The sequence below is a fragment of the Acomys minous genome (assembly GCF_964271855.1).
Source record: "Acomys minous genome assembly, chromosome: 8".
Classification (NCBI taxonomy): Eukaryota; Metazoa; Chordata; class Mammalia; order Rodentia; family Muridae; genus Acomys; species Acomys minous.
The window spans coordinates 56,336,325-56,350,444 of NC_140489.1; the positions used below are offsets into that span (position 1 = coordinate 56,336,325).

General features: G+C 41.0%; 1 protein-coding gene across 12 annotated transcripts in view; it reads right to left on the minus strand.

Moving 5' to 3' along the window:
* Positions 1-7,495: 7,495 nt before the first annotated feature.
* MIA2 (MIA SH3 domain ER export factor 2) overlaps positions 7,496-14,120 on the minus strand; it is a 93,574-nt gene continuing 86,949 nt past the window's right edge. For all 12 annotated transcript variants that reach the window (XM_084792727.1, XM_084792726.1, XM_084792725.1 and 9 more), the window contains 4 exons: positions 11,681-11,797; positions 10,285-10,343; positions 8,999-9,233; positions 7,496-8,039 (listed from right to left, as the gene is read on the minus strand). In XM_084792727.1, coding sequence (XP_084648853.1) covers positions 7,876-8,039; positions 8,999-9,233; positions 10,285-10,343; positions 11,681-11,797 — 575 coding nt within the window. In that variant the 3' untranslated portion in view covers positions 7,496-7,875. The remainder of the gene's footprint in view (positions 8,040-8,998; positions 9,234-10,284; positions 10,344-11,680; positions 11,798-14,120) is intronic.

A 14,120-nucleotide genomic window follows, 5' to 3' on the forward strand; every position in this document is an offset into this window, starting at 1 on the left:
AGCACTTGCCAAGCACATGTGAGGCCCTGGTCTAGTTCCTAGTACTACAATAACAAAAATTCAAGACATGAGCCTGTGGGGGACATTCAGATTTAAACCACAACAATGTTCATAATATATGCAGGAAATGAAGCATTTAACGTTATCTTAGAAACATTTACACACAAGTCAAGTTTGTGTTTAAGAGAATGCCCTTAGTCAAGAATGAATTCGGAAGAAATGCTGGTAAATTAACTAGGACTTGTCAAGGGTGCCTGTGAATTATTTGCTGTGTGTGAAGCAGAGCTTTAGACACTCAAGTATGTGTTCTCTTACCACACAGCACCTCTGAAGTCACCAGCATCTCCTCTCCATTGCATGAAGAAACAGAAACAATAATCTTGTCCAAATTCCAAGGCCAATTAATGAGATGAAAGCTCAGGCAGTCAGACAGGCCCCTACAGTATCACCCCATCCTGCCACTCAGGATGTGAAAACCAGGCTGGCCTCCAGCTCATAGAGATCAACCTGCCTCTGCCTCCCTGGGAGTAAGTCCTCTGCTGGGACTAAAGGTGTGGCCACTACTCCTGGCTCCTTCCTGCCACTTTTCGTCCTGTAATTTCACTGCTGGTGAGCAGGTATTCCTTGGTTGCTAGGCAGTGTCCATGTTCATCTGCCAATGTTCTCCTAGTGCCCTCAAGGGCATTCTTTGTGCCTGGTGGGATTGAATCTGCTGAACCACAGAGAGAATGACCATAGGAGCATGAATTCACATCTCTTACAAAGCAGATGTGAAGAAATGGTAGAAATGTTAAGTATACTACATAGGTTTATCATTTCATTCTGGTTTTAATAAGAAAAATCAGGGTTGGTATGTAGTCTGCCTACTGTTTGGCAACTGTAAAATTAGAATGGCAAAATAGAATTCTGCTCACCTGAGGTGATACTTTGTCAATTTTTTTTTCCGTTACTGAACATAAATGTGATTTTTTTTTGTACTTTATGAACATTTTCTTACATATGCTTATGAACCAGACTGGTGGAAGATATATAGTGAAGAAGTAGATCAAATTCTGTTAACATACAAGCTGACTGATCCTGTTTTCCTCTAAATTATTAAATAAACTATTTTGGCACCTTATCAGCGGTAGGTGGTTATGTGACCCTTTTCTTCCAAATAAGGAAATTAAATTACTTTGACTTAGTATATTCCTTAGAAACATGTTAATAACTAGACTATTCTTTTTATTAAAATACTAAAGAGAAAAGTGAGATTTTAAGACTTGAGTTCATGCTAAAATAAACCATGCGCTTATGGACAAACTATTTGAAAATGTAGAATTAACACATTTTGTGATTTGAGAAATAATCAAAAAGGACTTAAATACCAGATCAGTGAAATGCGACTAGCCAGTTGCTCCTGCTGGGATTTGGGTTGACCCAGAGGAAGGACTCTACCTCTGGGACTCAAAGTCACATCCAGTGTCTGAGGCTTGAGAGCACAGGCGCTCACTCCACAGGAGGGATTTCCAGTCTGGTGCAGTAAACATGATTGAAAGCCCAAAGCTACAAGTGTAGAGGAATGGTCATTCAGAGCGTGGCTGTTCTGGCAAGAGATCACATCCAAAGACTTTCTAGGTCTGTGTGACCCAGCTGGGATACAAACATACCTTTAGCCCAGATGACAGAGGCAAACAGATCTGAGTTCAAGGCCAACCTGGTCTAAGCAAGTATCAGGTACAGAAAAGCTTAGGTCCTGGCAGGGTGATGCATGCCCTTAATCCCAAACAAAGGTAAAGTTAGTTTGTTGAATGAAGCACCCATGATTGAAAGGGATGTCGAATTGAGTGGCAGAAAAGGTGACAAATCAGAGAAGACTTGACAGAATAGGACACACCCAGCTCTCACAGGAAGAGAGAGGACAGCGAAACTACTTATGAGGCAATTTTACAGAGAGGAGGCAGTTTTACCAGGACAGTAATAGAGAGATGGATTACAGAGAGAGAACTCGGGTGAAGCTGGGACAAGCCAGAAGATTAAAGCAGACTGCTGAATTAGTTTGAGACCAAGCAGAGCAATCCCAAGCCAAGAGAGAAGCCAGATTAAATAAGTCAGCTGGGAGAAGAGTTTGATCCAAAACAGCTGAGTTGAACTAGCCAGCCCAGAGCTCAGAAAGAAGTAAGGGTGAGCTTTCTTAAGTCTCAAACGCTGAAAACATTCTAGGCCTAGGTTAGATTGTATGGAGGTTAGAAGCTTCCAGGACTAGGCCTAGCTTAACAGAAAGAGGAAGTTAGCCTCCCAGACAATTGAGTCAGGAGAATAAAAGTTACTATTACATAAAAGTCCTAGAAATCAACTGTTATTCTGCTCAGTGAGTTGATTTGACATACAAACATAAAATCACCCTCCAAATGGTTTTATTTATGTCCACAGTTTAGTGCAGCTCTCAGCTTTGACTACAGATTCTCCCATTTACCGTGGGTAGCAGTAACTAGAGACTCAAAATTTATCCAAGTGGTAAATGGACTGCTAAACGCCCATCCGTCTTTAACACCCCTCCCAAAACTTGGAACCTCATAGACAGGAGGAAGGGATGGAATGTAAGAGCCAGAGGGGGTAGTGGAGACAGGTGAAGCACTGTCTGCAGAGCACGGCTGTCCTACCTAATCCTGACCGAAGGCCCTACAGGAGGTATGAAAACTTCAAAGCTGATGCATGTAACACTGTACAAACTCAACATGAGACTACATACCATGCCATCTGCTAGAGTGGTCACGAAATTAGAGTCAAAACTAGCTCAGCTTCAAACAAATCAAGTCTTAATGTCTATAATCACAGACACTGCCTTTCCTGGAGACTTCAGGAGAAACAGGGTTTCTATGTGTGACAGCCCTGGCTGTCCTAGACTCAATTTGTAGACCAGGCTGGCCTAGAACTTATAGAGATCCGTCTGCCTCTGCCTCCCCAAGTGCTGGGTTTACAGGCATGTGCCACCACACCCAGCTATAAATAAACGTTTAAAAGTCCTTTTTTTTTTTTTTTTTTTTTTGGGGGGTTTTCAAGATAGGATTTCTCCATGTAGCCTTGGCTGTCCTGGAAACTCTCTTTGTAGACTAGGCTGGCTTCGAACACACAGATCCACCTGCCCCTTCCTCCTGAGTGCTGGGATTAAAGGCACGCGCTACCACACTTGGCTTTTCAGCAAAACCTGCTACCAAAAAATGTCATTTTCTCTGACCCAAATTCTTTTTGTTTTCCACCTGCTTCTGCCTCCTAAGTGCTAGGATTAAAAGCATGCACTACCACACCCAGGTCCTCTGACCCTAATTCTAATAACATTCCTAAAATCTATACAAAACACAGAAAAAGTCTATGTGCAAATATATTACACTATCTTCAGGTTTTTTAATTTTTTTAATGTATACAGTGCGCATTAGATCACATTATAGATGGTTGTGAGCCACCATGTGGTTGCTGGGGATTAAACTCAGAGCCCCTGGAAGAGCGGAGAGTACTCTTACCCACTGAGCCATCTCTCCAACCCCCAGGTTTTTAATTTTTAACTGTGTGTCTGTGTGTTTGTGCACGCTCAAGGTCAGAGGCATCAGATGCCATAGAACAGCAGTTGTGAGTAACCTGTCTGAGATCCTAATTCAGGTCAACTGCAAGCGCAGACTGCAGCTGAGCCATCCGTCTCTCCAGCCCTAGCTTCAAGAAGAGATTATTTACAACTGCCTTCACAAATAGCTTCACACTACACGAAGACTGTAAAAGCTATATAACAAAAATAATGTGTTAATTTGTATGGAAATATATAATCAGTTATCTACATAAATATATAATATGGATCTAAACACATGCCCTTCAGAAGACATTCGAAGGACAGAGGCCAGGCAGGACACCACCTGAAGGGGTGGAAATGCTGCTTCCTAACAGATTTCTGCTGTTTCAGCCATTGTCTACCTTTCTGCAAGGATTACAAACTGCTTCTGTTTTGTTTTTTAAAGTAAGATTAATCAGAGAAAGTTGCACATATAACCTGTAATTATACGTTCATATTGGTCAAAGCAATTCCCAATTCAGTTTTGTCAGCTTTGACCCTTCCCTTTATCACCTCAGTTAGCCTACGTGTAAAGGAAACTAAAATGTGTCTCTGTTGTAGGATCTTGTCTCAATGCTCAACAAACTTAGTGACAGCCAGTCACTGGGACTCACAGAGAAGGAGACAAACTTAGTGTGTGATGTACTACTGTGCTGAATTAACATTTAAGTTATAAATTTGGTTTCTTAACTTGTAAAATTTAGGTCAAATATGCAACAGTTATGCACACGGTTATATGCACATTGAAATTAGTAGCATACTTGAAACTATAAATACATAGCTAACAGAAAGTGAGATGCTGGTCCTGGGAGAGAGAGAAGGAAAGTGGGTTTAAACAGAGATTCAAAGAGGTTAAGATTAAATGTGTGCAGGCAGTCAAACAGCCACCCAGGACCACACAACAATGAAGAAACGTGTGATGGAGAAGGTGGGAAAGATGGAAGAGTAGAGCAGTAAATGAACTATGGAGAGAGGCAGGAACTGGAGACGTGACATTGTGACATTGGTGACAAATGTGAGAGAGGCGAGGTCGACAATGCCAAGCAGGGGAGGGGGAGGCTTGCAACAGGGAGCTCATACAGATGCAGATCCAGTACCATCCATTCCACCCCCAACATACCACCTGGCCTTGGGATCACTCCAGCTGTGGACAACCACGGCTCAAAATGAGGAAGGTTCACCTTCAGGACTTGGCCTTCTAAAGGACCGCTGTGTGGTAAGATGGATGACTGCAGGTGGAGATGGACATCTGGCACAGGACGTAGAAGACTTCTGTGACGACTGCTACTTCCACACCTCCCACTTCCCAAAAAATTAACAACCTAAACAGGAAGCCATGCAAGAGAACTCTTTAAGATGTGTGATAAGGATGCTAAGGGGTAGCTCTCAACTGATGACTTCCGGTGGAAATGTGGGAGAAGGACTCAGATCTATTTAAGGGACAAGCCACTGAGAGTTGGATCACACTTCAGTGAGTATATAGCTGACATAAACTGGACTTGGTTTTGTTTTGTTTTTGTTTTTGTTGGGGGGGGGGGTTAAAGAGGAGGCAGACATAGGCCTGGGAAGAAATGTGATGGGACAAGGACATATGATGCAGAAATTCTCAAAGAATTAATAAAAATATTACGTTGAAGAAAAAAACTTAAATGTGGGTATCAATATCCTATGTTCCTACTTCAAAAGTAACTAATACACTGATAAATTTTCTGAATCAAGAAATAAAACGGGAACAAAGAAGTAGAAGCATTTGTTCTAAAAAAAAACTAGAATCAGAATAAGGGAAACCGTACATTCCACATAAAGCCTTCGTCCCCAGAGAGCAGAAATGTCTCACAGGATTAATGTTCCCAGTAACAACACACAGGAACGTTCCAGTCACAATCACAGCGTTTTGCTAGAGAACGTTTAATGTGCTGTCCTTTGACACTGAAGGCCAAACACAACTGAATAAGTGAAGACCAGCGGCTGAGCACACCACGCCTACTGTGAAGTCCGTCAGGACCCGCTCTCTCCTTTCACTGAGTATGCAAGACTAAGACCACAACCCCAGAGCATCTGAAGACACTTGACACAAGCTCAAAACAAGGACAAACTGCCTCACATCAGTGATACCAGAGCAGCTCTCACCACCACCCACAGTAAACACTCAACATCTTACAAGAGGCAAATCAGAGCCAGGCATAGCGGTGTACACACCTTTAATCCCAGCACTCAAGGGGCAGAAGCAGTTGTGTCTCTGAGCTCAAAGCCAGCCTGGACTACAGTGCAAGTTCCAGGGCAGCCAGGGCTACACAGTTGTTGTCTCAAACAACTAACTAGTTATAATGAGAGAAATTATTTAAGAAAGCCAGTCAGTATGACCAGCAAGATATAAGGGGAAAAGTGCTCACTGTGCAAGCCTGACATGAACTGTCTCCAGAACCTACAGTGAAAAGCAGTTAACCTGCCAGTTGTCCCACGACCCTGCATGAGTCAGTCTCTCTTCTCTCCTCTCTTCTCTTCTCCCTCCCCATACAAATATACACATTTTTAAACTGCTAAAAAAGAAAACTAATCAGTGAACTAAGTTTTAAAAAAATCTGAAGTTCACCAGGGATGGTGGCACACACCTTTAATCCCAGCCAAACCCTGTCTTAAAAAACCAAAACCAAGGCTGGAGAGATGGTTCAAAGGTTAAGAGCACTGACTGCTCTTCCAGAAGCCACATGGTAGCTCACAAATATCTGATGCCCTCCTCTGGCATGCAGGTGTACATGCAGGCAGAACACTCTATCCATAATAAATAAATTTATCTTTTTTTTCTTTATTAATTTATTCTTGTTACATCTCAATGGTTATCCCATCCCTTGTATCCTCCCATTCTTCCCTCCCTCCCATTTTCCCCTTATTCCCCTCCCCTATGACTGTTCCTGAGGGGGATTACCGCCCCCTGTATATGCTCATAGGGTATCAAGTCTCTTCTTGGTAACCTGCTGTCCTTCCTCTGAGTGCCACCACGTCTCCCCCTCCAGGGGACATGGTCAAAGGTGAGGCACCAGAGTATGTGAGAAAGTAATATCCCACTCTCCACTCTACTGTGGAGAGTGTTCTGTCCATTGGCTAGATCTGGGTAGGAGTTTAAGGTTTACCGCCTGTATTGTCCTTGGCTGGTGCCTTAGTTTGAGCGAGACCCCTGGACCCAAATCTGCCTATCATAATGTTCTACTTGTAGGTTTCTAGGACCCTCTGGATCCTTCTACTTTGCCATTCTCCCATGCTTCTCTCATCTAAAGTCCCAATAGAATGTCCTCCCCTCCGTCTCAGTTTCCTGGTGAGTGAAGGCTTTCGTGGGACTAAATTTATCTTAAAAATAAAAAACAACAACAACAACAAAAAAAAAAAAAAACAGGCAGAGGCAGTGGATCTCTGAGTTCGAGGCCAGCCTGGTCTACAAAGTGAGTCCAGGACAACCAAGGCTACACAGAAAAACCCTGTCTTGAAAAAAGAAAACAAAAACAACAACAAAACAAAACCAAAAACCTCAAGTTCAACATTTAAATAGAAGCAGGGTACATATTTTGTACGGTAAGTCAGAAAGACCACAAAATGCTTTACTTGTTTAAAACAGAACTTTGTTAGCAGGTGTTTGTCTACATGCCTATCTGTGCACTACATGCATACCTGGTATATTTGGAAGCAAAAAGAGGCCATCGGATCCCCTGGAGCTGGAGTTACAGAGGGCTGTGACCCACCATCTGGATGCTGGGAACCAAGCTCAAGTCCTCTGGAAGAAGCGCTCTTAACCACTAAGCCACCATCTCTCCAGCCCCAAATGTTTTACTTTTCAACCACTGAACTATGAGTGAAAAGACCAATTTATGAAACCATATTTATGGGAAATTGGCTGGTTTTATTATCGATGTCAAACAAGACTTGTAGTTAATTAAAATTTTATTTGATTAAACAAAAAGTTACTTTTACATTTGTCTACAACCATGGTGAGTACATTCCTGGTATAAAGTGACAGCCTTTTGAGTTTAAGATATCCCCAATTATAAGATTACATATATAAAACTACTGTAATTATAGATGAGGTAATCAAAGTAAAATAGCTATACTATCTAGAATAAGATAAAATGGAAATAATTTACTCATAATTCATATTTAAATCATCTTTATTTACAAAATACTATCCTGAGAATTATAATTCCATTAAGCTTCAATTTGAGCAAAAATATAATCACATAAGTAACAGCAGTTACTTAAACTGAAAATGAGAAGAAAATGACTGCCAACAAGACCAAACGCCACTGTCAGGTCTCCTGTGTGTCTGGAGGTTCAGCTGCAGGTTCTTTTGAAGGCGGAATCAAGTCTGGGGGGAGCTCACTTCTACTTTCAGGATGTGCGGGCGGGGGGAAGAAGCCAGGTCTTGGGGAAAGGTAAGGTGGGAAGCCCCTCGGTGCATACACATTTCTCCCTGTTCATAGAGATGAGTAAAGGACACTGGAGTTTAACCCTGTGCGTGTTAAACCCCCTGCTCCAGTAGCTATTATGATATTCAGTCACACCAGAACACTCGCTCTCACAAATTAATTTTGTCATTGACAAATGTACTTCTTCAAATATATAGGATTAACAGAAATATCGTTCATTTCATGTATGTTTGTCCTACCTTAGTAGTTACACAAGATCCCAATACACTTAAGACTTACTTTGAAACAGTTCTTCAATGTAAAAATTTCAAACTTAACATTCAGATCAGTGATTCTGACTTGATCATCTCCTGAAATACCGAGGACCACCTTCAACCTTCCCAAACAAAACTCATTTTGATTCACCTTGAACTTTAAAACCAGCGATGAGGTCAGAGAGCGACTGATTACCTAGGACAACTAAGCTGGTTCTTGTCTAGTACTGGAAAACATCATTTACTGGACAAAAACGCACTTTACCAAATGGTAAAGTATGCTCTAAAAGAAATAAATTACTTTTATTTTAAAATGTAAAATTATGAAGGAATTTCAGTAAGCTCAATAAATAAACAAACAAGATCTTAGATTTTAAATAAATATGGTCACATAGATACTATTTATGAAAAAGATTTTATAACACTTTAGGTAGTATTCTTAAGACTAAAATTTAAGTATTTACTTTAACTAATGGCCACAATAAATTTCTATCAAATGAAATACATATAATTTTAATCTTAAAACTACTTGTATATTCAGTGGTTTCCTGAACTATCACAATACAGTTAAAATTCAAAATTAGCTAAGGTGGGTCAAGGGGAAGCCCAGCTTCCCTAGACGCTGGACTGTGTGTAGCCTGTGAGCTGCACAAACCGTTCCTCTCCCACATGGCTCTGATCAATGTTTATTACATATAGCAACAGGGACCAAACTAGAGGAAAAGCACACATGGACTTTTACAGCCTACCTGGGAATGGAGGAGGTGGTGGGCCAGGGAAGTCCCTTGGTGGGAAATAATCTCGAGGACCTACATAGACGCTTCCTGGAGGAGGTGGGAGTAAAGGAGGTGCCCTTCTCATGAACTGGTTCCTCGGGTCCATTGGAAACAATGGGTCTCTGCCTGGGGGAAACGGTGGAGGAAGAAAGCCACGGCCCACTGCTTCACACTCAGCAGGAACAGGGGAATCAGGCACATTTGAATTCTGTAACAGATTGACAACCAGCAGTCAGAGGAGTGGCTCAGTCTCAGAGCCTTTCCTGGGAATGTTATCTATAGAAGGATGCTTGCAGCTGTCTATGCTGAAAGTGGTTCACGCCATTCTAGAAAGCTGAAGAACAGACTCAATTTTCCACCTCAGCTTATGAGCTACTTGTTGCTATCATAAATATTTTTACTAACAGTAACAATAGTCTATGTGGTTCACACTAAAACTCAAGTTCAGTTCAAGCATATCAAGACATTTAAAAAAACAAGATACTGTTGTCAAACACACATGCAAAAAGAAAATGTTAAGATACTGATATATTTTTTTGATACTGATATTTTTAAAAGGACCAAAATCAATGCTTTATTTTAAAACTAAAGCCAAAATAAATGTTATATTTTAGAACTAAAATATCTCAAGATTCAAATAAATTTTCAAGAAAGAAAATCTGAAATTGTGTTCAGATAGTAAACTGGCTTTAAAACCCATCCACAAGTTGTGGTTTTTTTTTCTTTACATGGTAGCTATCAAGGTTTTGTTCTCTTGTTTGTTTGTTTTAGTATGTTTTACTTACTGAATGTGCATGGGTGTTTTGCCTGCATGTATGTCTGCATACCACGTACATCAGTGTTCTCAGAGGATAGAACATGGCTTCCGATCCCTTGTGACCCACCACGCGCGTGCTGGGAATCTAGCCCAGGCCCTCTAGGAGAGCAGCCAGTGCTTTTAACCTATAAGCCATCTTTCCAGCCCATTATCTGGCTTTTTGAGACAAGACCTCCTTACGTAGCCCACACTGACTCTGAACTCACAATCTTGCCTCAGCCTGCCAAAATGCCAGGATTACATGTACCACCAAAACCTGGCTTGTGGTCTGTACTATTTCACCATAGGTTACAAGCCAAAAAAGAAACAGTGTTAATGACAAGTAGAAGTGTATTTTATTAATATAGTGATAAAACAAAGTAGAATAGCTCTAACCTTACTCTAGTAAAACCAAAAATACTAGTTACAGATACATGAGTAGAATTCAATTTTCAACACTTACACCAAGATTATCTTTGGTATCATTTCTACTGGATTCCAATTCTGATGATACTGGCCCATCTAGATAACAACAATTAAAAAAAAAAAAAGAAGGAAAGAAAAAGAAAAGAAAGATAAATTAAACCAGGAAAAAAATCCATGAGTTCTCAATTCATTCCTAGACCATTTCCAGATCAAAATGACACTGATATGTTCCTTCCCCTTCTTGGGACAGGAGAACAATTTGACATGAGTATTCCACATTAGGGTCCCAAGAGCAGCCTGTGGAGGCCTGTGGAAACTTCAGTACAACAGACGTCTTTTTGCATGTCGTGATGCAACACTTCCAGCTGACTGCTAGACAAACTTGCTGCCATAGCCTCATGAAGGACTGCTTGGGAGTCCGTTTCCTATCTTTTCTGTTTGCCTTTATTCCCTCAGGATACAATATATACTTCTATGAAGTACCCTTATGAAACGCAATGAGTGTACAATGCAATTTTAACTTAATTTTCTGAATTTTATTCTTTCTTAATGTTGTATACTTTGATAGCTACAGTAGATACACATACTTCTGAACTTCAGTGGGTGGTTGAGTGGTAGTTGAAGAGGTTTCAGTGAACAGATTAAATCCACTAAATATGAAATGGGTAAATAAGATAACTGATTAAGAACATGAACCCAAGTTATTTTCCTGGCAGTCTTTTATACATCCGTTGGCATTTGGCTGCCTAATGTTCTTGACTGCTAAACAGGACATATGAAAATGGACTGAAAACAATGACAAGTTAGCTATGGAACAGTTTATACCATAAGGAGATATAGCAAACCCTTACTATGTTACCCAAACTAACGTTCAACACATATTTACATGACATGCCTGTAATACGAGCCAACAAGGAAGGTGTGGAGAGATGCTCAGTGGTTAAGACACTGGCTGCTATTTCCCAGAGCCCACACAGCAGCTCACAACCATCGGTAACTCCAATTCCAAAGACCTGACACCATGCTCCAGTCTCTTCAGACGTCAGGCATGCATGCGATGCGCAGAAACACATGCAGGCAAAACACCCACACATATCACACATAAAAAAAAATCTTTTTTTTAAAAGACAAGAAATACAAACACAGGAAATTTAAAAAGGAGATTTTGGCTTTTAGAGCTCTCTCAGGCTGGATGGTTGTGGCACCCAGGAGGCAGAGGTAGGTGAATCTCTGAATTCTTGACCAACCTAGTTTACAGAGTAAGTTCTAATTAGAAAAAGAAAAGAGCTCTCCAAAATGGTAATTATTTTAGCCTTTTGTTCAATTCTCAGTCTTACAGACCATCACAACTATTTAATCACATACACATACAAACACACACACACACACACACACACACACACACACACACGCATACATATAGTATTTCTTACCCACTTTATCCAAAGAAGGCATATTGTAACTTCTGAGTTCTGCTGGTCCAGAGAGTCTGCCAGAATTAGAATAAAATCTGTCTTGCCTTTGTAGAGCTGGATCAGAATATGGTTGGCCTAGAAAATAAATTATTAGAATATCTCCATGAACATAAATTTTAAATCTAGTTTATTTAGGTTTATACATTACACTTAGACATTTCCTCTGCATCCAAACCACTGTGATCAACGATTGGAGAAAAGTTACACTAACTTTGTTTCATAATACACAACAAGCATGCTTTGACTAGAATTTGAATGTTTCAATCACTGTGTATATGTAAGTTCAATCTACACGTGAAATGCTCAAACAAGACAACTTAGAATCTGTGAAAACAGAATTTAAATTCAATTCATCTTCAAACTAATAACAGTACCTCAAGGAAACCGCATCAACATGTCAAAGAAAATGCTGGGGGAAAGATACTCACCAAGAAAGAAAAGCACAGAAAGAAATTCAGTACACCATTACATTTGTCACAACAGAAAGTCACAGACACCACCCGGGCTCAAATTTTGACTAACTTTAGAATTTGAGTTTTAGCATTCATGCAAAACTTAAGGAGTATCTCACTAAACAGGCTCACAGCTCAGATAAAAGACGTGTGCACACACACTCTCTCTCTCTCTCTCACACACACACACACACACACACACTCACATGCATGCAAACACACACGTTTGTACACCAACTACAACAACTTCAGACACCCTCCTTCAGTCACAAGGATCTTTTAGAATGGGAAGATGATAACTGTTAATTCCTTGTAGAAGTTAGCATTCTAGAAAAAAATTACAAGTAGTCTACTTCACTCTTGAGAGCTGTTGGCAGACTTTACTAGGTAGAGTATGCAGGTATCAACTCCACAACTCTGGAGAGACAAAGAAGGTGAACTGTGTGGCTCTCTCATTGGGTGTCCTGATAGTTTCACACCAACTTAACACAGCTAGAGACATCTGAGAGGAGGGAACCTCAACTGAAAAAAATAAGATCAGGCTGAAGGCGAGTCTGTAGGGCATTGTCTTAATTAGTGATTGAGGTGTGAGGGCCCAGACCACTACGGGTGGGGCCACCCCTAGGCTGGTGGTCCTGGGTTCCATAAGAAAGCAGGCTAAGCAAGCCATGGGGAGCAAGCCAGTAAGCACCACTCCTCTATGGCCTCTGCATCAGCTCCTGCCTCCAGGTTCCTGCCCTGTTTGAATTCCTGACTTCCTTCAGTGATGAACTACAATGTGGAAGTGTAAGCCAAATAAACTAACTGGGTTTCCTCCCCAAGTTGCTTTGGTCCTGATGTTTCATCAAAGCAGTAATGACCTTTACTAAGGTACTAGCCTACGACAGACAGCAACCAACAGCGGCAAGCTGTCTCCCACCCTTCACTAGGCAGGGGTTCATAATGTGGACTGCTAGAACTCAGTATTAGCTACGTCACCTGATTTAACCACATGGGACTCCCCTGAAGCTTCTCTCCTGCAAAGCCAAGGAAACCACTTAGATGAAACAGAGTCAGTGGAGAGATTGGTATTTAATGAGTTCCCAAGAGCAAGGGAGATGACTAAAGAATGCTGTAACTCATTTGCCACCTTTCAGATCTTAGACAGGGGCTATGGAAACCCTCTATCTAAACAGACTGCTCCCTGCTTCTTCAAACATGGGATTAACTAAGCATAAGGACGATGACGATGTGGGAAAACCTGAAAGCTTATTAACTCAGCCTTACTCAGGTCTCAAGAGACCACATTGATGCTTTATTCCTAATGTACATTAAAATATCAGAACTCACGAGTTTATCCTTTGACAAAGTACGTACATTTCATCTCCATCAACAAAAGCAACCTGTCCTTAAATCCAGGGCCTATCAGGTGGCAGGTAATAAGCAATACAATGTTGGTCTCAATATAGTACATGTTCTTAAGAGTTTAATGGTAATGGAAATCAGTAAATATAATGTTGCTGCCTTTTTAAACATTCATTTATTGTGTGTATGTGTGTCCATACGCCATGGCTTGAGTGTGGAGGTTCAAAAGCTCTCAGGAGTCAATTCTCTCCTACCATGTGGGTTCTAAGTGTTGAACTTGGCTTTTCAGGCTTGTTGGCAAGCACCCTTACTCCTGAGCCATCTCACTGTGTGGCTCATGTTTTAATAAAGGTAATATGAGAAGCAGACTATCAATGACATAACTGGGAGTAAAAATTAAGTGGGGTCAAAGGGCTTTACTAAACTCGGCTGCTTACTAGAGCCGGACAGTAAGCAATCTACCGCTGACGAACCAACAGAGAGAACTGTCTGACCTGGAAGCCTTTTCCCTGCACACTAGCTTTTTGCAGTTCCAGAAGGTTCTCTGTAGTCCTATAGAGACGAAAAGTCACCAGTGGAAGCACTGATCAATCCTGTATGCT